Source organism: Colletotrichum spaethianum, assembly GCF_022836535.1.
Source record: "Colletotrichum spaethianum MAFF 239500 DNA, contig03, whole genome shotgun sequence".
Taxonomy (NCBI): Eukaryota; Fungi; Ascomycota; class Sordariomycetes; order Glomerellales; family Glomerellaceae; genus Colletotrichum; species Colletotrichum spaethianum.
This window is the reverse complement of record NW_026054773.1, coordinates 1,809,651-1,831,913: the sequence shown is the minus strand read 5'-3', so window position 1 is coordinate 1,831,913 and position 22,263 is coordinate 1,809,651. Positions and strand designations below refer to the sequence as shown.

General features: G+C 55.9%; 3 protein-coding genes and 1 non-coding gene across 4 annotated transcripts; 3 read left to right on the top strand and 1 right to left on the bottom strand.

The window, feature by feature from the left end:
• Positions 1-1,576: 1,576 nt before the first annotated feature.
• On the bottom strand, positions 1,577-4,209 carry ColSpa_02004 (peroxisomal long-chain fatty acid import protein 2; the record flags this gene model as incomplete). Its single annotated transcript, XM_049268216.1, has 4 exons — positions 1,577-1,917; positions 1,968-2,421; positions 2,472-3,527; positions 3,580-4,209. The coding sequence occupies 4 exons, from the start codon at positions 4,207-4,209 to the stop codon at positions 1,577-1,579; spliced, it is 2,481 nt and encodes an 826-aa protein (XP_049124173.1).
• Positions 4,210-5,793: 1,584 nt separating this feature from the next.
• On the top strand, positions 5,794-7,015 carry ColSpa_02003 (uncharacterized protein; the record flags this gene model as incomplete). Its single annotated transcript, XM_049268215.1, has 3 exons — positions 5,794-6,081; positions 6,129-6,796; positions 6,856-7,015. 3 exons carry the CDS (start codon positions 5,794-5,796, stop codon positions 7,013-7,015), a joined length of 1,116 nt encoding a protein of 371 aa, XP_049124172.1.
• A 5,009-nt stretch (positions 7,016-12,024) lies between these two features.
• Positions 12,025-13,676, top strand: ColSpa_02002 (putative phosphatase; the record flags this gene model as incomplete). The annotated part of the gene is made up of 3 exons (XM_049268214.1): positions 12,025-13,107; positions 13,163-13,312; positions 13,365-13,676. The coding sequence occupies 3 exons, from the start codon at positions 12,025-12,027 to the stop codon at positions 13,674-13,676; spliced, it is 1,545 nt and encodes a 514-aa protein (XP_049124171.1).
• A 3,228-nt stretch (positions 13,677-16,904) lies between these two features.
• Positions 16,905-16,992, top strand: ColSpa_tRNA_054. Its single transcript is given in 2 exon segments — positions 16,905-16,943; positions 16,957-16,992. It is a non-coding gene; the product is annotated as a tRNA-Tyr (tRNA).
• Positions 16,993-22,263: the final 5,271 nt, after the last annotated feature.

Genomic DNA, 22,263 nt, shown 5'->3' with positions numbered 1-22,263 from the left:
GGTCGACGTAGTGGGCTCGTAGACATCAAGACGGATGCGGCTGGTTGGACCGAATGCCTGGGTTCGCAAGAATGACGAGGTCTAGAACCATCGGGGACCTTGAACAAATCTCAGACAACAAGCTCCATATAATATCTTGAAAAAGCCCAGGTGGGCGGGAGCTGAACACACTGCGCAGCGGAGACCGTTGTTTGTTTTCCCTCGGGTGATGAGTCTACCAACGTTGATGAACAAAGGACGCCAGACGGTTTACGGGGTGATGGTTGACCACGTTCAACCGGTTTTTTGAAGACAAAGACTAGCGTGGAGAGGGTGGGACGGCAGCAAAGAGAAACTACGTTTGAGGTTTTGTGCCTCGAGGAAGCTTGCTCTAGTCAGACCCTGATGAGAGAGGCCTTCAACGCAGCGGAAGCCACTGTGGCCGCGGACGATGAACCACTTCGTCTAGGCTTCTCCCAGAGAGGGGTCCTCCTGTCTGGCCTTCGCATGGCGAGTCCGACGGCTGCATGTTGCTGGACATGTGGGACGCACGATGCGTGGCAATTCCATGTGGTGTCTCTTCAGCTGAGTCCTGGCACTCGCCAGGCAACCAAGCTGGAGCATTCTGCACACCAGCTGCACAGCACGAACGATAAGGAGGTTCCGTTCCAGGATCGACTACGGGAAGAGCTTCATCCCGAGCAGGGGTGATGCGGGCGCGATGTAACAGGGCATCTCGAAATGGAATATGTTGGCGGTTGCTAGCGACGAAGGCTGGGCGGAACAGATCGAGCTGTCATCAAACGGCCTGGCCCTAGCATCGAGTGGGCGAAATGGGCAGACAGATGCAGACCAGCACACAGAAGCCAGTCAGTGGGATGATCGTAAAGCGAGGCAATAAACGAGAAAAAGGCAAAAATATGTCGATATCGGGGACCCGTCTGGAAAGTCGGATCTGTGGCGGCCCAGCAAATAGTCTAGGCGATAGCGTCGGCCTGGCCAAGGCCGTCATTGGGCGATGGATTCATAGTAAGACATTTCTAACCGCTTCTAGATGGGAATGACAAGGGATCTCTCAAGGAACCGCTTAGTGGGGTGAAAGCCTCCGAGTCCTGGCTCGGTGGGGGGGACAGTCGACCTGCAAAAGCCGAATTTTCCGACGGCACGAATCTATCAAAAGAATTGAGAGACGGGGTACGGATGGTGCCATTTCGGCGGCCAGGCCTGCGCGGCTTCGGTTCAGGGGTAATGCAGAAGGCATGGTCCGTTGACAGCGGAACGTTCGTCTCAAAGTCCGATCGGTAAAGCGGAAAGTCGTGGGGGCTGATGGCGAGGTTCAAAGACCAAGAAGCTGAAATGGCGATCAACACGAGCGTGCAGTTGTGCAGATTGCATCGTGGCAGGAGGAGCAGGAAGCCTGCATGTGTGGAAATGAATTTAGTGCAGAAGCCATTGATATCGCGGAACTCTATGAAACAGGTTGCTGACACATGGCTCTTTCTTTCGTTAAACACGATGCAAATCATCCTCCTTCCCGGATAGCCAGATAGATGTATATGATAGTCGTACAGATGCGGACCTATTGAGATCCCCCCCCTTAAGCATCACCCTGCACCTCTTGCAGCGATGCCGTCTCCTTGCCCTTGCTCTTCGCCGAGTCGCTCTCACTCGCGGCATATGACGGGGGATCCAAGTCGTCACCCCCAGCCACCCACACGCGCGAGAGCTCTTCCTCGATCTCCTGGCGTCTGGACTTCCAGGTCTCTACCTGCTCGAGGCGTTCTCGGAGATCTTGGAGCTCCTTCTCGACTTGCATCTTCTCCCGTTCCGTTCCGATTCTCTCAAATTCCCACTCATCGCCGCGCTCTCCTCCTCCGAGGATGAGGTTGTAAGTGTGATACTTCTTGAGCGAGGCGCGTGTTGAGATGGTGATTAGGGCTGCTTACTGTTAGTATAATCGCAATGCTGTGAGCAACTATTAGACTTACTAATGCCCTTCTCCTTGCACACCTCGTAGAGTAGGCCCTCAACGTCCTGGGATACGGCGCTTGTTCCTTCATCGAGGATTGCGAACTGAGGCTCGTGGTATAGAACACGAGCGAAGCCCATGCGCTGCTTCTCGCCGCCACTGAGAACGTCCTTCCATTCCTTACGGGTATCCCAGCCGCCTTCACGGTCGGGAAGGTAGCCGAGACGAGCGTCCTCCAAGATTCGCTTCAGGTCGTCTTCGGACTTCCTCTTCTCGCGCATGTCATGATGGCCGTCGGGGTAGATGACCTGGTCGCGGAGTGTGCCGATGCTGAGGTATGGTCTTTGCGGCAAGAACATGATGCCATCTTGGCCAATATCCTTAGGCCGACTGACAAGGCCCCGGTAGACTGGCCACAGTCCCGCAAGAATGCGAGCAATCGCCGTCTTTCCCACACCGTTGGGTCCGGAGATCTAAAAATGTTAGCTTGTGCAATGCTTGTCGACCTGTCGGGGTAACTCACAAGAAGGTGCTCTCCTCTCCTGACAACCATGGAGAGCGACTCCATCAGCTCATCGCCGCCGTTGGGCCACAATGACGGTGCAACAACAGGTACGTTCTCAAACCTGACGCCATCGAATCCCTTCTGGATAGTCCCCTGAACATCCGAAAGCGAGTACAGCTCGTTTTGTTGTCCGCGAAGGAAGTACGCATCGGCGTGAACTCTGTGGAGCGTCGAGATCAGCGTGTAGACTCGGCTAGTGTAACCAGCAAGCTCGGACAGGTCCTTGATAGAGTACATCATTCTGCCGCCAGCGTCTGCCAGCGAGAGCATAAGACGTTTGTTGGTAATGAACTCCTTCATACGGCCGCGCTCTCTGCTACCCTTGGGGGCGTTCTGAGCCAGCTCGGCAGCGCCACCTAGACCACCCCAGGCAGGAAGGAATACTGGCAGCGACGACAGCAGGTAGCCGTAGGCACTCCAGCTGTACTTGAGAATGAAATCCTCAAGCATGTTGTAACGAATCTTAAGCATGTAGATGCCCTCCATCCAATTCTTGAGCGACTTGAATTCCTTGTTAAGGAACTGCTTCTCCATATCGGCGCCACCGTAGAAGGCAATCTCTTCGGCATTGGCGATGAGTCGCGCGTGCAGACTCCTAAAGTCGCCCTCCTTGCGACCCTCAACCGCCTTGAGCTTGCCGAATGGCGGCGAAAGCCGACGCAGGATACTTGCTGTCAAGAAGTAGTTGCTCAGCAGACCTGTGAGAGCCAGCGGGCCGAGAGACCGGAAGAGCTGGTAGTTGAACACGCAAAGATCGACGAAAGGCTTGCCAAGCGAGGAGTACAGGTTCGCCGCGGCGGCGCAAAAGAGTGTCAGATCTTGCGTGATGAACTGATCCGCGCCCTGGCCTACGCCTCCGTCCAAGTTGGACAGCTTGTAATAGTTTAGGTTATTGTTCAGGTAGAGGTCGTGAATGTAGCGAGTGAGACGGGTTCTAAAAGCAATAGACACCTTGGACTCAAGGAACTTGATCATCGCGTTGGTGTACGACGCAAAGCCACCGAGACCGCACCACTACAGTTGTCGTTAGCACGAACATAGACTCGGAATGCTTGCGATCACTCACCTTTACGAGTCCCCAGAGAAAGGCCTTCCCTTGCCCAGCGACGAGATCGCGCACAATCTCACCATCAAGTCGGGCGACGACAAGGGAGAGATATGTGCGAAGCATCAAGAAGACGCTATGGCTCAAAAGCAAGCCAGCTTCCTTACTAGACCATCTCGGAATCATGATGCTCATGAGACTCAGGAACTGGTGCAGGAAAGCCAAGTTCAGCCCCGGTTTGGTCTGCGCCGCGGGTACGGTACCGTCGCCAAGCCCGGATACCCGGGGCGGGTTCAGGAAGAGCCGGCGATGCGCCTCGAATGTCAGCGGCTTTGTCGTCTGGATGACGACCTTGGAGGTGCCATCCTTGTAAGGGACGTAAATCGTGCGCGAGCCATCCTTGTTGTGCAGCCACGAGTTCGTGCGGACGAGCTTGCGGCCCTGTTCCTTCTCTTCGCGGCGTTGCCTCCACCAGCGTCTGCCTCCCGCGGCACCGAGAATGATGGATGCGGCGAGGGCGAGTGTTCCGAGCAGGCGGGTTGTACGGGATGTGTTTCGGAGGCGGGTGCGGATGAGGGTTGTGTACTTCTCGAAGAAGGCGGCGATGGCCTCTTCCGCGGCCGACTGGCGGAGCGTTGATTGTTCGGCCATTGCGGCGGCGGTGACAGTGGTTGCAGTACGTAGTGGTGATGTTGGGATCGAGTCGCGCAGGCTCGCCGCGGGTATGATGCTGCTACGAACGCGCAGCCATCACCGGATGGGAACTCAAGTCTGCGGGATATGCGACGCTATTGCCGACGGATGAAGGAGCGCAAAGTGCGATGCAATTGACGTTCTGTGTCTTCGATGCTGACGGATGCTCCCAGCCTTGTGTGTACGGTTCGGAAAGTCCAGCTATGCACGTGGTCGCATTGGCACGCTGAGTCGTTTGTTGTTGGAGAAGAGAACACTTTGGGGGACGCTGGCTCGTGATTGCATTACGACATGTGAATGCCGGCGGGCAGTGGAGTTCCGAGGCACTGCCAGCACCCGAACCGGTGGATAACTTGGGGAAAGCGGTCGCTCTGGGCTCCCCACTGGGAGGGGGTCCCAGCCGCTGAGAGCCGAACCTCCTAGGCTTGTGAGTGGCTGTTTCCGGCGGGAATGACGCTAACTCCGCCAGGATCTCGGGGTCCCGGGCGAATGACATGCAAGACGACGACCCCAGAATGTGGGGGAACCTCAGCGTGGTGAGCCTGGTTGGTCACATGATGGTCTCTTGGACCCAAACTTGAGGGGTCCGGGGTAATCAATAGCTTCCGACCTTCAACGGCCGTTTTGATGCACCGTGCCCTTGTTATTCTCCTGCGCATGTGTTGATGTCTGTCATTTCATTTTGCGAGCGATTGCGCTTGTTCCAACTGAGAACTAAGAGTGCAAACGGCAATCACAAGACAACTGTTGGCATTGTGGTGACAGGCAGGTAGCAAGGGTGGATATTCCGAGCTGGTGTGGTTGGAGCCCATTGACCATGTTAGAGTATTCATTCAGATGTACACTGTTGTGACGGTGGCAGAGATACAACTATCCAAGTTTTAATGATCTGTCGAAAGTTGGAGCTACTCTTGGAAATAATGAGAAGACTTTATTTCTTGGTACATTCATAGGGTCTCGCTCATCTGTTCCGAGCTACTGACTTCAGATCTAGAACTCAATTTAAGCCGATGGTTGAAAATGACATAACGAAGGGGGCATTGCACAACAAACCAATCTGTCCCATCGTTGTGGGTTGCGATCTGAAAGTTCGAGCTAGTGTGCTCCAATTGCGTCTTCAAAGAGCATGGCCGCGAGCGATTGACCTCTGCGAGAGGGGTAGGCACGGGAGATGCGACTTGCCTTTAATGCTTGAGATGTCACTACAGAGAGGCAAGGACAGTGAACGCCACGTTCATCGCAGCCTTCCTCTAGAATGCTGTGAGGAAAGAAGTATTCGTTCGGCTATGGCCCAGTTGCGACGACCAAACAGGTTTTCTTGCAACCAAACAAGCAGAAGTCCCTTTTAACATGACTACTGCCATCTTGTGCTCAAAGGAACCGTCAGCCATACATCAACAACAGTTTATCTACCCAAACGACGATACACTCGGTACCTTCCCGTATCTTAGGTTTGAACAGCATACACAGGCATTAGACACAAAACCGCTCATAGGAGAAAGCAAGTCAGCAGCATACAAACCCAGAGAGCCTAGCAGAACCATGAAGAACAACGCCGGCACTCAAAAAGAACAGATGCAGAAGTCGGAGAACTCCACTTGGCGACAAGAGTGTGTTGAGCTCTCGAGGAAACTCGAAGAACGCTACAATGCCGGCCAGCCCCTCTTCACCAAGAAGCAATTATCCAGTCTCGCGGAGCAAATAGCCAACAAGACCAGGATTGTTCAGATCACTGGCATGGACGGGAAAACGACCTGGGATCCTATTGAATGGGACTATTTTCAGAACGAGTGGGTGAAGACGGACTCGAGAAGCGATTTGAAGGCTAACGTAAGGTCAATAGCGAAACCCTCGTCATTGACTACAGGCCAATCCAGCGTCTTGTTATCCCATGCCCGTCGGATCAGCCAGACGAGTTGCCTAAACCTTCTTGCTCTGTTAATGTAGAACGCGGAAAGATGCCCGTCCAATCGACTCCAGCCCAGGTTGCCATGGCCCTTGGAAAGATGAGTGCGGAATTTGACAAATACGAGAATGCGTGGAAGGCAAGCCCGCAATGCCGAAAGCTCAAGGACATACTGTTTTCAGTACCTATCCCCAATGCGATAAACAGAATCATTTGCTTCGGCTTGGGCGACTTGTTAGATGATTCCGACGATGAGAACGAGCAGATCGGGTCGAGTAACGGAAGCTCCGAGGTTCGAAGTCACGTCCAGCACGCGGTCGCCCTGACCATGGCACGAGTACTGGAGGAGCGAACCGGCCGGGAGATTCGATGCCATTCGCAGGACCCAGCATATACCCAAGCCACCATTGAGTTCCTCCAGAGTCGCAACATCATGGTGCTTCATGATCCACAGGGATTCGTCGAAGTCGATGAAACGACGCTGGTCTTCAGCGTCGCTCCGAGCGTGCCTGTCAAGCAGATCGTAACAGAGCTGGCCAGGCCGGCCATAATTATCTGGGACACCATGATGCCTGTGGATAAGGACAGCAGGGAGTGGGAGCTGATGAGGTTCCCCAACGGCAATGAGACATGGATCAGGTATGCTTGATATGCTCACATACTAGCAACGTAACAAGAGCTGACGGAATCACTCGTAGCCCATGGATTTCCGATCCTGATTCTGCACGCACGCGGAAGATGGAAGAGGAAGAGTACACATCATACCCCTTTCCCGAGGACCCTATCGCCTTGGGCGACATCCAAATTCTTGTCAAGAAGGCATCGAACGAGGGAAAAGACACGGCGCAGCGGTTATGAGGTAGTTTGTCGTGCGAGGGACAGGCCACATGTGAAGGATATTGGTCCGCCAAACATGATCCAACCCTTGTAAGTGTCTCTGGAGAGACGACTTCTTTCGAGCCTTGCTCTCTTATGTATGCCATGTTAAAAGTAGACTAGGTCAGGTACTTTGTGAGAGACAGAAGGCGGTGAAAGAAGTGGGTAGAGAGGCAGTTCACGACGGAGTGGTCTGGTGATGGGCATGGCATTTTTACACCGCTTGGCATTTTTAGATTCACGGACGGCAGGGGCAGAGGAAAAGGGACGGTAGACGGTATAAACAGTACTATCAGTAGAAGAGCCCAACCTCACACTTCAGCTTCATGTCTCCGTTCGTTCGTACTGGGACTGCGGGGATGGCGGGGCGTCTAGTTGACAGCCGGGCCGGACGCTTGCGGAGAATCTCGGCCACGAGTTTCGGCCACGATTCTCGGGTCATCTGGGAATAAGCGAGGCCATTCCATCCCAAACCGCTCGTTGCGGCGTTTTGGTATGTTTCAATAGCAGTGTTGCAAGACCAGAGATCAAAGTTCTCCGAGTTTAGGTGCGGATGAGGAGCACTGGTCAAAGAAGGACAAAAAGCAAAAAAGTCCCCCAGGTACGTATCTTGAAGCATCAACGGTCGCGTTCCGTCACATTGATTCCATGTATCGTATAAGCAAATACACGGGAGCAGAGGAGCAAGAGAGAGGAAATGGGAGACAGAAACAGGGCTCACCCCACGGAAAAAGCATTTGCATGGGCGCACGGCACGGCATGGCACGGCAACCCCACAACACCATGTTCATGAACCTCGCGCCACACGAGCCTCTCCGTATCTTTGGGTTGGGCAGTGTTTCTCGGGGCTTGCCGCTGTGGCAGTAACGTGCAAGGTTGGGGTTTCTGGGGGAGCTTTCTGGAACACCCAGCAGCAACAAGGCCTACTCGTGCCTTTATTGTTAGGGGGTTTGGGGGAAGGGGGTGGTCTGTCATCTAATGTCGTGTGCGGCGGCGGCGGCGGCCGGATATGCAGCCCGAGACTGCATTCCGTCAAAGCCCATATGCGCCATGGATCGTTTGACTTTTTTCTTTCTTTCTGGGGTGAGTTTCCAACGTTTCTCGAGTCTTGCCTCTTTCCCAGCCGTTGTGCAAAGGGAGGGGGGAGAGAGAGCCGTACAGCGGCAAGGTAAGAGACACTGTAAGGCAGCGAGCGACAGAACGAAAAAGAAAAAGAAGGCTGCTCCGTGTGTGGTAGAGGAAACCCCCCCTTGCGGGACACAGAAACAGGAGCCGGTGCAGGACATCCACATCGGGAAACGTGCTTTGGAAATTCGTCCGGGGGCACCACCCTGGACGATTCCTAGAAGAGTCGCAGTGGGTGCGGAATCGGGAAGGCCTTTCCATACGGCGGTATTTCCCTTTTGCATGACGGTTGACCTCCCCCTGCTGTCGGGTGCGTGTGCCCGAGTGGCTCTCTTCCTTTGGTTTCTTGCAATGTGATGTGTGGATGGGACGGAGCGTTGCATGAGGGAGTGTGAGCGCGAAGGTAAGAGAGAGAAAGAGAGAGAGAGAGTGTGTGTGAGTGCGTTGCCCAACCAGATTCGTTACTCAACCGGGCGGCAACATGGCCAATGAGAAGCAATGGGAAATGTGTCCAAGGGTGGTCTGCATCTCCACCGGTTGTGAGAGCTTGTCCCATGTATCCGCTGGTTGGCTGGGAGGAGACCGGAAGGACGTTCTTGTTCCTTGCGGCTTTTGGGGGGTTGTGGAATTCTGGCAAGACGGGCATGGGACGAGGGCCGCGAGTGGTTGCTCGATTTTTCATTTTCATTTTTTTATTTATTTAGAGGCTGACGAGGGTTGGCAGGAATTAGGTGCGCAGCGTTATGAGAAAGCCCCAGGGGGGAGCCCAAGCTCACTGACTCTGGTGTGCGCACCCGGGCTGAAGAGAGGGAGAGAGTCACTACGAATATCAGACCGGCAGGCGACATGGATGAGGCAAACTCGAACCGCCCAATATCCTCATGCGCTAAGCACCTGGCAGCAGCGAGCACCCGCCCAGCAGTGGCTGCAGGCAACGTGCTGCCGCTCTTCCTCTACCCTGCCCTCGACTCTCAACCACTCATTTAGCCCGGCACGTAGAGGGGCCCTTCATCTATTACCCGCCCGAGTCTGTCGCCACAAAAAGGGTAACCTGGCTGGGGTTGCCAAATGGTGTCGCGCTGGCCGGGACGAGTCTAGGTATGGTGACGGGGACCTGGCGCGCATTGAATAGGAAACCGCCCGGTTGAGCTTACCCTGTTCTTGGCCCAGAGTTGGACCAGACAGCTCCCAAGCAGAGGCGGCGGCGGCTGCAGCAACAGCATCCACTTTCACGCCGCGCGGGCTTACTCTCTCGTGCCAACCAGGGCACCTGAGAGCGAATTGGGGACGGGGAGGGCATCAAGATCCGACGACGGGTGTCCTCGTTCATTTCGTGGAGTGCAGTAAGCACCAGACTCGGGTCGGACGGTCGGACGGACGCAGACTCAAACAAGTCGACCTCAGAATGTCTCTCTCTCTCTCCGGGCCCGGGTTGTGGGCGCTTTTGTTGTTTTGTCCTCGTCGTTGGAATTGTTTCCCAGGGCGGGGCCGCTTGAAGAATAGAAAAACCCAGAGGGAAAACGAAATGACGGAACCGGGATGCCGAGTTAGGAGCTCAACAAAGAGCTTGGACACGAGGCAATCTCATTCTAGGGGACACACGCGCGCAGCCCTTTGACAGCTTGGATGTTCCCAGGAACGGCTACCGCGTCTCGTCGCCTCGTCGCTTCAAGCAAGGAACCATCAAACCCACGGTATGCCTGCGTGGCTTGCCGGTTCATCGTGAGCTCGACTCGGTCCGTTGGCTAAGCTGAGAAGCTTTCCACAACCCAGGGGGAAGGGAAGTCCCCGCCTATCGCTCTAAAGTCCAAGTCGGTATCGTCGTCGCCCATCGCACTTTTACGAATTGGACCGATTCGGGGTCTAGCTCCTGTGCGGAGCGTGTGATGGGGACCGGGATGGAACCTCTCTTGTGTTCCCACCATGGAGATTTCCTCTAATATGAGCTTGGCGGGAACAAGGCCGTGAGATTGAGAAATGGGAGATGAGACATGGCGTCTGATGCAGCGCGATAGTCGTCTGGTGTCGGGCACAGTGCGCGCTCCCTTCCGCCTGGCCCGTGCTGCAATGGCCCCACATCGAATGTCGATGCCTGCACCTGCGGCAAGACGTCAGTCTTGCCAATGTTACTCCGGCCAGAATTGCATTACTTGCACTACTCGCCACGCAACGTTAGACGGTACGAATAGCCGCTCTTCGACTGTGGTCATCGACGGCCCCCTATCGCGCCCCATCTCATGAGCCCGGCCTCTTGCTTAACCAGGACGGGACGGGCTAATCTCACGAGGAAATCCACACACACCCTTTCCAGGTCTATGCTTTCTCTCTCTCTCTCTCGCGCAGCTCTGGGCTCTGTGTCTTCTCTCTGTGGCCTGGCTGTCCTGTCCTGTCCTGTCTTGTCCTGTCCTGTTCTGCCCTGTCCCTCCCCCGGTCTCTCTCTCCTCTTGTCTGTCCCCGTTTCTCGACCTGGCTGCGAACACCCCAGTTTCTATGCACCTGTCTGGATACACGGACCAGCCCCTGGCCCCTAAATGCTCCCCTCCCCATCCAAGTGTTGCTTTGAAAGGCAAATCATCTCGCTTGCGCCTTTCACGGCCTTTCAGCCTCTGATACCTCGTCCTGCCCTTCTTCCCTAACTCTTCCCCCCTGGGGTCTCTCTCGCCCATTTCTCTCTTGCTCTCTTCGTCACTCGCGCCTTGTCTTTCACTGGCCTTGGTTTGATTGCTTTGCTTATTTGCTCTGCTCTTTCAACTAACGCGGCCCCCTCCTCTTCCTATTCCCCTTCCCCCCCCCCCCCCATTTTCCAATCTCTTTGCACGCCCGTCGTTGCTCCAATTCTTCTTCCCTCCCGTTCTCTTTCCACGCATCATCAGCGTGCTCCCCAAAAGTCTCGACTTCGACGTCTCCCGCCTCGGCCGTGGTCTCGTCGCAAATCCTCGAGCAATATTCGATATCTTTGGAAACCAAACCATTCACTTGTTGCTGCTGCCAACCTTAATTTTCTTCCACCTCGACACTTATAGTTGCCATTCCCTGCAACCGCTCGCTCTCTTCATACCCACTTTTCTTCCCATCTGATTCGACCACCACCACCACCAAGCACGACCGACCTGGGGGACTGACTTGACTTACTTGACTCCAACTGACATTGGCCGCCGTAACCATCCATCCAATCCCCCCCAAAAAGGGCCCAGCCACTTTCGCCTCGCCCACTAAGTCATTCCATTGGCGCCGCTTCCTGCGCGACCTAGAGAGCCCAAACCATCTTCCATTCTCCGCGTTCGACCGTCAACCTCACCGGACCGTCGTCGCCTTTATTCTCTCCCCCCCCCCATTCCATTCATCGTCCACCGCGTCGATCGTCCAGTTCCCGACAATTGTCTTCACCCTGGACCGCGCGACGAGCACTGCGAATCGGCCTTTCACGGCCGACATCTGCTGAGTTTAGGGGTTGAGGATTCTGGGAAGGCTCGCCGGACCCAAGAGGAAAGGAGGTGAGTGATGACGCCCTTTTTATTGATTTCAAATCCCACACACATTGCACTCGGCACGGCACATGCAACGTCCATCGACGCCGTGCTTGCGCGATGCTGCCTTGCTGGAGGAGAGGCATGCTCGACTGTTGGGCTGGCTCCTTTGCACGCGCACCATCCGTGTCCGCGTCGAGCACCCACAGCACCGCCAACACGACCTCGGCCTTGTCTTAGACCTTGGAATGAGAGCGAGAGACGGCGGTGTCATGGATGACCTAGATGTGCCCACTAGGACTTGTGCCAGCCCCTCGCGGGCATCGTCGCTCAATGTCTGCGTTCATTCGCTTTGCCAGGACGGCTTCGCTAATGGCCCCGACCTAGTTCGACAGCATCATGTCCGAGAAGCCACAATCATCCAACCCAGCCGACGAGATCACACCAGAAAGTCGACAGAACGGCCAGTCAAGCCAAGACATGTCCAAGGAAAAGGTGCTTCTGGCGCCAGAGGAGGGTGGAAATTCAAAGAAGGGTAGGAGCTTGCTGCATGTACCGTCCCGGTCTTCCTCGCAGCGCAATCAATCCTCTCCCACGTCGACGGGGCTGAGCGGAGCAACAGTCAGCGACTCGAGAAACAGCATCGGCGGACGCTCCAAGGAGTCCAAGGGTAGCATTCTAGGGCGGCATCGAAATGGCAGCGTCGGAAGCCACCGATCCGGCATCGAAACCGAACCGACCAACACCCCTGGCAACACCCAACCGAACTCTCCCGTGAACCCCCCGCAGAAGAAGAAGAAGGGCGGACTGTTCGCCCTGTTTGGATGCTGCGGAGTCCCCGACAACGCCAACGCGATTGAGAACGGCGACGACGCCGTCCACAAGCTCGACAAGCTGCCTGCGAGGCCCACGACTGCCAAGTCCCGACAGCCGACCCCACAGGAGCAACAGCAGCCGTCATCATCCAACAGGCCCCAAATCCAGGAAAAACAACCCCAGCCCGAGCTACCAATGACCGTAAACGACGCAAAAGGCAAGCGTGTCTCCGGCGCGACCACGGCCGATGACACCACCGTTGGCGGCGATGCTGGAGATTCCAAACAGACGGCTGCCACCGGCGCTGCCACGAGCAGTGCCGCCGCGCCCGCCATCACGGTTGAGTCGGCCACTGGCCAGAAGACGGAGGAGGCGCCAGTGCAGGATACGATGTACAGGAAGGACGCAGAGGGAGACGAGGCGATGCCGGATGCGACGCCCGAGGCCGAAGAGAGACAGCAAATCCCGCCCCCGGTAGAAGATGCGCCGACTAGCCAGCAACTGCCGCCGCCTCCACCTGGACCAGCCCCGAACGCATCGGCACCCGTCGACACCGCTTCTGAGCCCGAGCAGAAGTTCCTGTTGCCCCCCATTGCGCCCGAGTTCAAGGGCAGGAAATGCCTTGTTCTCGATCTGGATGAGACACTGGTCCACAGTTCTTTCAAGGTGAGGAATAATGCCTCACGAGTTACCACGTGCAACATCGCTGACCGGTCTGCAGATCCTTCATCAAGCCGATTTCACCATCCCCGTGGAAATCGAGGGCAACTATCATAATGTGTACGTTATTAAAAGACCTGGTGTCGATCAATTCATGAAGCGCGTGGGTGAGCTCTACGAAGTGGTGGTTTTCACCGCGTCCGTCTCCAAGGTATGGTATCCAGCGTCCATCTGTTCCCCGGATAATTGCTGACCGTCCATAGTACGGCGACCCGCTCCTGGATCAGCTCGACATCCACAAAGTCGTTCACCACAGGCTCTTCCGTGAGAGCTGCTACAACCACCAAGGAAACTACGTCAAGGATCTTTCCCAGGTGGGAAGAGACCTGAAGGACACCATCATCATCGACAACTCTCCCACTTCGTACATCTTCCACCCCCAGCACGCCGTTCCCATCAGCAGTTGGTTCTCGGACGCCCACGACAACGAGCTGCTGGACTTGATTCCCGTTCTAGAAGACCTTGCAAAGTCGGATGTCCAGGACGTCAGCCTGGTTCTCGACGTTACACTTTGAAGCTAGAGATACCAATTTCTTTTCTTCGTTCATCACCTCCGAAGAAATTTGCAGGACCGCGGTCCCATCATAGCGGAAGGCGTTTGGGTTGCGATGATTCGTTTCCAGCAGGTGTAGATGTATCACTGTCTAATCATACCTTATAATGAGCACTGGCGGAGGTACCAGACCACCGACCCAGCTCACGGCGGCTCTCACGCAGCAAGCTCTAGGGCCGCACTCAAAGGACCGCAAGGATGACAAGTCCATCGAAAGAGCCTGGGATCGGGAAAGGGGGGGGGGGGGGGGGGAATGCAGGGTACTTTGGAGCTTGGGATGGGCCGGACGGGGAGCAGCTGGCGCTCGTCTGTTACCTGGCGTTTCCTCGACAGCAGTGCTTCGGACATGCGCTTGAGGAAACCCAACTACGAAAAATACCTGTCTTCCAAGGACCAGTCATCACGAAAAAAAGGCGGCTAGGGATACCATGGGTCCATGTGTTGGAATTGGAAGGGGATGCCCTCTACGTGGCAGGCTATCGATTTTCCCTTTGTTCATTCTCTATTTTGTTTGAATCGTACACACTACCATCACCCACCCCGGAGTCTGCAAGCAGACGTTTTATTTCACTGCCAGTATAGTCGGCAACAGTCGAGCGGAAGAGAGAAAGCGAGAGAGAGCATAGTTGTGGGATAGCTTCGCATCGCGTGTTGTATTTCACAAAGTGCTGCATAAGCTGGCGCGATCAGATGGAAGGGGTTTGCTGCAAAGAGCGGCTGCTTCCTAGATATACAGTACCCTCAAATTCAATTGAAATCGTTCAAAAAAGGTTACTGTCTAACCCGTTGTCGAAAAGCATGTGCCGGATGATATGGCGCAATTACATGACAGGATGACCATGTCTGCCATGTAGTGAACCTGAATGATCTCGTTGGGGCGGGGGACGACCTTGTGGAGAAGTTTTTTTTGGAGAGGCGCTATCCGACAACCCCAATTCAGGTAGGTTCGCCGCGCCCCCTGGACTAGGAGACCTGGGGGTTCTGGAACGTCGGGACGGAAAATCCCACTGGCCACCGCGGTTCCGTGGCGTGGTCCCCTTTCCAAAACTGTGGCCTCAACTCTGCCACTTTTGAGCGCAGGTGCACCACCCAAAAGTGTCCAGAAGCTCGAGTTTCCCATCATCACGCCCTCCGACCACACCCCCGAAATTCGATTCTTCCCTCAACGTCGCCCTCCTTTCCGGTCATATCACCAGTTTCCGAAGTAATCTTGCAGCGATTCTCGGATCCGTTTCTCGTCACACTCCTTTACAATGGTTAGTGAAATATCCTTGCCCCTGGGGATAGCTTGAGCTTCGATCGCCAATTGCTTTGCGTCGCACGCGACCTCTTGTCAATTGACGCAGCTGCGGTCCGCTGCCATTGGCGATGCTTGCGCTTGCAATCCGAAGCATTGGAAGGAAAAAAAGACGAGAACGACCGCTGACAATCGGTTCATGTGATAGTCTTCTCCTCGCCCTTCCTCGCCCGTTAACGCGCCCGGCGCCGCCGCCTCTGGCGCGAGCGTCGCGCGCCCTTCTTCCCCTACCCCCCCCGGCGGCCCTCGCACCGCCATCCGTCGCCGTGCCGCCGCCGACCAGAAGGAGAAGATTGCGAATGCGCGGCCGAACAGCACGAGAGCTGCCGGTGCCGGCGGCAGCAGCAGCACCATGCTGAGTACGTTTCACCCTATGAATGCTCTATCCCAGGGAGGAAGCGAAGAGAAGAGGAGGATGGGCAGCTTGTTGGGATCGCTCGGTATCAGTTGGATTGGATGCTAACGCGTTGGCGATATAGGACTCTACACTGACGAGTCTCCCGGCCTCAAGGTCGACCCCGTCGTTGTCCTTGTCCTCTCCCTTGTTTTCATTTTCAGCGTTGTTGCTCTTCACAGTAAGTTGCCATTTTTTGATTGGCACTCGGTGCCCTCAAGGGGGCCCAGCTAGCTGACACATCTGTCATAGTCATTGCCAAGATTACCCGCAAGTTCTCCTCTTAAGGAGTGAATTGAGAGGGCCGAGAGAGGTGGTTACAAAACCTAGCTTTGGGGTTGAAAGCTTTACGAGCCCTGAGAGACACGGGGTCACGCGAAATGCCACTGCTCGGGTGACGTCGTGGCAGAGACGATGCGTGTCCACGGACACGGGTCCGCCCTGGGACGCATGGAGAGTGGCATCTGGCATCGAAAATAACACAAAAGCAACTTTTGACGATAATGGACAGTGGGTGCGTGCTTTTGCTCAAGGGATCAGGGCACTCGGTTCGAGGAGCGAGAGGCAGAGAGAAGAGCATGACCGGGGCGCGCCGCTGTATTATACCTCCTTTTTTTTCTATTACAACTCTAGTCTAGGCGGTCGAATGCGACTTCTGGAGCCCAAGATGCTTTATGCTTTGTCTCTGGTGATTTGACAATGCCGTTACGTATCAAGGCTAAACTTTGATACAGATTATAGAGCCTAGGGGGACGAGTCCAGAGAAAGCGACACCACCATAAACCCACCAACTTGCGTAGAGTTGCTGTCAAACCCACCGCCACGAAGCTGTCCAGATGCCAGGGAAATGAGCGAGCGTAGCTATCCACACCTCAGCCCGAACACCTTGGATGCCCATCACCCCTGTGGCGACCCTGAGCTCCTTGGGAAGGTGACTGCCCGGCTAGAGGAGAAGCGGTCCACCGTTCCACACTGGTCACATCATTTAATAGTGTGGAGTCGCCAACGGAGGCCCAGGTTCCAACGGCGAATCTGAGCCCACGACACTACGACCGTTCAGTGCCCGATAAGAGGTTCGCAGATCCGGATCGACTTGTGCGAGACTTGAGCAGAGGTGACGGATAAACAGCTGCTTGAACCAGCGGATGTCGACCGCGGTGCAAGACTCTGCAGGAGCCTGAAATAGAGTTGAGCCGGACAGACACGTGAAGGCAATTGAGTTGAAGCGCGACAAGGTTAACTTGGGGGGCCCTCCATCTTGTTTCCGCGCGCAGCAGATTTCTATTGGCGGAACTTTCGTCTCCATCAGAGCAGCTGGTCCCTCTCTCCGCCGTTGGCCTCTCCAGCCAATCAATGCTCGGCAAGGCACCAAAGGCTTGTTTTATCCGGCCGCCCACGCAGATCCACTCATAGCTAGCCAGGCTCGGGATACCGGCCCTATATAGGAATAACCTTTTGCCGGTTACTCAACGATCCACCAAGAGCAGCTTAGCTGTCTCCTCCCCTTGGTGTAGTTGGTTCATCACGTTCGACTGTAATGGTTACATTGTCATCGAAAGGTCTCTAGTTCGATTCTGGAAGGGGAGAACCTCATCTTTTGCCATCTTTTGCTTTTTTTGAGTGCTAAAGCTTTGGAATGTTCTCTGTCCGGCTCTTGCTTGTTGCCGTTGTTGTTTTTACGTTTACTAATCCCGTGGCGCACTTGTTCTTTTGCTTCTGTTGGAGTGTTTACTACTAGAAGGAATTCTGGTGTCTGCCTTTCTCGTCTAGACTGGCATTTCTGGTAGGCATTTCTCCCTTGTCTTCGTTGTGTCTTGCTGCCGTTTCATCTTGTTCTAGAATTGCGCTGTTTGGATGTCAAAAACAGGGTCGTCTTAGGAATATTCGTAACGAAGTCAAGACGATACTATTTCCGTCACATATCAAGAATTCCACGGGCAACTCACCTGCACTGGGCTTAGTATTGAAACCATCAGTGGTACTCTGTGGTTTGACCATGTCAGTCACGGGAGGGGGGTATTGACGGTGCCAGTTGTAACTGGTCTCAACTGCTCATGGGTTGGTGACTGGCTGCAACTCTCAGCAGCGAGTTTGGAGTCGGCCATTACTGCTCAACGCCGTTGGCTCTCGGCCTACCTCGCCGTCCCGGTTGCCGCGGCGGAATACACCGTCTGCAATGCTTACCAGGGATTTAATTATGGATTCCACGCGTCCCTGGGGCTCGGCATGCCAAAGTCCCCTGGGAGCATCCCGCAACGAACCAAGACACAGGTTTTGTCGTTGCCTGGAAGCGGTTTCTCAAGATTGCCATTGTTAAGAGCCTGATACGCGTATTAGCGGGGGCCCTCGTTTTCCCTCAGCCCATCCCCTCGTCTGTGGCTGTGCGGGGTTACAGACCCGACGGCCCTTGAATCGTCCCATCAAGATCCCGTCATTGGCCCAATGGGGCGCCCCTTCTTTGGAGGATCTTCAGCTCCCTCCCCTCCGTTCCATTGGACGACCCCGTCACGAAGGTGGACGTCATAGCCGTCCCTCTCCGGGGCGTGAACAGGGAGCGCTCCGTGCTGTGCGAGTGTGGGAGTCTATGAATCCCCAAGCCTGCTGCGCAATGGAGGCGCCGCCATTCTCTAGATTTATTGCAGCACGGCAGTGCATGGGAGTTCAGAGGGACGCCTCCTCCAAAAACAGGCCCTGGAATCCTCGAGGGGAACTTGCTTGTGGCTCCTTGTCTGGGCCCCCCACCACTAATCGTCCCTCCCTCCACTGTAGCTCCAGGGTCTCGCCGTAAGCTTGATCTTCTTCCTCCGATGATGAAACGGGGCTGCATACTTAGGATGGCTGTCGTCGCTCATGCACTTTTACCGCATTGCACCTCCAAACCTTGCTTCTGAGATTCTCAGCTTTGATCATCGGATTGATGCTCCCCCTTGGCCACGTCACTGAAGAACACACACTCTGCTTCACCATCCATTCTAGCTTGCTTGCCGTGCCACTAAGCTTCTTGTGCTGTGTTGAGACGGTGCCTTTCCCAGCGCATAGCTCTCCGCCCACCAGCTCCCTCTCGCTTCTACTACAACTACACGCTTGCGGCACCTTGATCACATACCACAACCTACCGTGATGACCTGATCCTTTTGCACATATCACCGACCTTCTGACATTGTCACTGGTCCTCTCATCTTCGGTTGACGAGTCGAAGAACCGACTTTTCCCCGCAATGACGGGCGTCAAAAACACAGGAGCGGGCGCGAGCTCTTCTGCCCCTCCCCCGCCTCCGCGACGCAGCGACCTCAACCTCGACGTAATCGACAGCCAAGAGGTCCCCGACGCCCTCGTCTCTGATGGCTTCAACCTGCCTTCCCTCGAGGCCGAGAATCAGGCTCCGCCCGCTTATGGCGACCTTCCCAACCAGCTGCAGTTCAATCAGGCGGGCTTCGAAGCCGGCGCCAATGTTACTGGTACAGATACCCCCGCCGACATTCAGACCTCGAGACGCGCTAACATGTGATGCCAGGGGACGGCCGAGTCAACATCAACATCAACCAGAGCGGCAGCCGCCTCGCCGAGATCCTCGCCCCGACGTTACGAAGCCAGCTCCTCGATGACAAGCGCCCCCAGGGCCCCCTCCCTCCCGCCTACATTCCCCAAGCCTCGGAGGTCAGCCGGGCCAGACGCCTCCGCCGCAGCTGAACCTAGTCATACAAATCGTCGGCTCCCGCGGCGATGTTCAGCCCTTCGTCGCCCTCGGCAAGGTCCTCAAGGACACGTACGGCCACCGTGTGCGGATAGCCACGCACGCGACGTTCCAGAAGTTTGTCGAGGAGAATGGGCTCGAGTTCTTCTGTATTGGCGGCGACCCCGCCGAGCTCATGGCCTTCATGGTCAAGAACCCGGGGCTGATGCCCGGCTTCGACACGCTCAAGAGCGGCGAGGTCAGCAAGCGCCGGAGGGGCATCCAGGAGATCCTCCTTGGGTGCTGGCGGTCGTGTATCGAGGCGGGCGACGGGCTGGGCCCGCCGCCCAAGCCGCATGCCAGGGACGAACCGTTGGACGAGCATTATGGGATACCCGGAGACCCGGCCCAGAAGCCCTTTGTGGCGGATGCGATCATCGCGAACCCTCCGAGTTTCGCCCATATCCACATTGCCGAGAAGATGGGCATTCCGCTGCATCTGATGTTCACCATGCCGTGGACGCCAACGCGGGCTTTCCCACACCCCTGGCCAACATCCAGTCGACAAACACCGATACCGTCATGACCAACTACGTTTCGTACGCGCTGGTCGAGATGATGACCTGGCAGGGCCTCGGCGACGTCATCAATCGCTTTAGAGAAAAAGCGCTGGACTTGGAGCCCATGTCGCTGATCTGGGCCCCTGGTGTGTTGACGAGGCTCAGGATTCCTTACACATACTGCTGGTCGCCGGCGTTGATCCCCAAGCCGAACGATTGGGGGCGTGAGATTGATATCTCTGGGTTCTACTTCCTGAACTTGGCATCGGCTTTTACCCCTGAGCCTGACCTGGCCGCCTTTTTGGCCGCCGGCCCTCCTCCGGTTTACATTGGTTTCGGCTCCATCGTGGTCGACGACCCGAATGCCTTGACCAGGATGATCTTTGATGCCGTACATCGCACTGGCGTGCGAGCGCTGGTTTCCAAGGGCTGGGGTGGTCTCGGCGCCGAGGATGTTGGACTCCCGGACGGCGTCTTCATGCTGGGTAACGTACCCCACGACTGGCTGTTCAAGCATGTGTCGGCCGTTTGCCACCACGGTGGCGCCGGAACGACCGCAGCTGGTATCCAAGCCGGCAAGCCCACCATCATTGTACCGTTCTTTGGCGACCAGCCGTTCTGGGGAGCCATGGTTTCGAAGGCCGGTGCTGGTCCGGATCCGATTCCCTACAAGGAGCTCACTGGAGACAAGCTTGCTGAAGCCATCAACTTCGCCATCAAGCCCGAGACCCAAGCCAGAGCACAAGAGCTTGGCCACAAGATCCGTGAGGAGAAGGGAACTGATTTGGGCGGAAAGAGCTTCCACGATCATTTGGATACTGATGAGCTCAGATGTTCCATTGAACCCAGCCGAGCGGCCGCTTGGCGCGTCAGGCGGACAAAGGTCAAACTGAGCCCCATGGCTGCTGCCGTGCTCGTAGACAGGGGCCTCATCAAATACTCTGACCTGAAGCTGTAAGTTCTCCCGCCGATGGAGCGTGTGCCGATAACTGACAAATCGCAGCTACCGGCCCAAGGAGTACATGACGGAGGGTCAACCGTGGGATCCTATTTCCGCGGTCGCAACCTCGCTTGTGGCAGACCTCAGCAACATTGGCATGGCTGTGGCAGATTTCCCCCGAGAGTTGTTCAAAGCCAGAAGCAAAGGAGACAAGACCCTGAACCCCCGGCGACCCCGTCGTTTCCGGAGGAATCAGGATCTGGCAAGAAGTCTCTCCAAGGAAGTGACAGTGCATCGCTCGCTCCGAGCACGCGCGCTTCAGAATCGTCGACACAACTAGGTCTCATGGAAACGGGTGGCTCTACGCCGACGCTCCCGCTTTCACCGCAGCCCGATACATCTTTGACGCCATCGCAGACGACGTCAACCGCACCCTCCATGGTATTTAGTCCGGCAGAGACTGGTTCGATTGCTCCGAGTGAGACGGCACCGTCGGAGAACCCATCGGCGGGCCAGCCCACGAGACCACCCAACAGCCCAGGGAAGCGGTCCTTTAAAGAGTCCACGCCCGCGGCCGTGGGCGTTGACGCAGCTGTGGCAGCCGGCACCAGCGTCAGTCGCATTGTCACCACCGGAGTGAAGACGCCAATGAACGTCTGTCTTGGTCTGGCCAGGGGTTTCCGAAATGCCCCCCGCCTATACAACGACGACACCGTCCGGCCTCCCGAGAAGGTGACGGACTTTGCCAGCGGCGTCAGAATTGCAGCAAAGGAATTCGGCTACGGCATGTTCGACGGCATTGGCGGGTTGGTAACGCAACCTCTGAAGGGCGCCGAGAAGGAGGGCGTTCCTGGTCTCATCAAAGGATTCGGCAAAGGCATTGGCGGCTTGGTTCTCAAGCCCGCATCTGGTGAGTGCTGCAAAAAGTGACGGGCGAGTGAAATGGTATCTAACTTTGACAGCTATCTGGGCCGTCCCGGCGTACACCATGCAAGGTGTCCATGCAACACTTCGCAATGCGTTCTCTACCAGCGTCCAGAACTACATCATTGCGTCTCGCATGAAGCAGGGAAAGATGGATATGGAGGCTGCCGGCATTCCGGAACGCGAGGATGTGATTGCTCGGTGGAACAACGTCAAGTTTGACTTGAAGAACTTCCAAGCCATGAAGCTCAAAGAGCAGCGCGAGAAACAAAGAGCAGCTGGCGAAAGCCCCTATATGCAGAGCCAACCCGAGAAGAGTCTCACGCCTCCAGTCACCGGCTGGTCGCACACAAGGAAATTGTCCTTTGAGGAGAGAAAACAGCTACACGCCCGGAAAGAATCGTGGAAGAAGGGACACGTTGAGGCTATCGTACCTGCTTCGAGGTCTGACCTGTCGCTGCCCGAGAGCAGCACTACCAGCGCTGCCGAAGATGAGGAGTTTGAGCGGGCTATTCGCGCGTCTGTCGCGGAGACTTCCCGCGGCAACCCCGAAGAAGACGCGGCTGTTGAGCAGGCGATCAGAGCAAGCGTCAACCACTTCCGTAGCAGCGGCACTGGGATTCCGGACGTGCGACCTGAGAAGCCCATGTCGTACGACAGGGACACGAAGAACCAGGACCAAGACCCGTTTTCGAGTGCCGAGTTGCAAATCACGGACGAAGAGTACCAACGGCTCATCGAGCAGGCGATTCAGCAGAGCA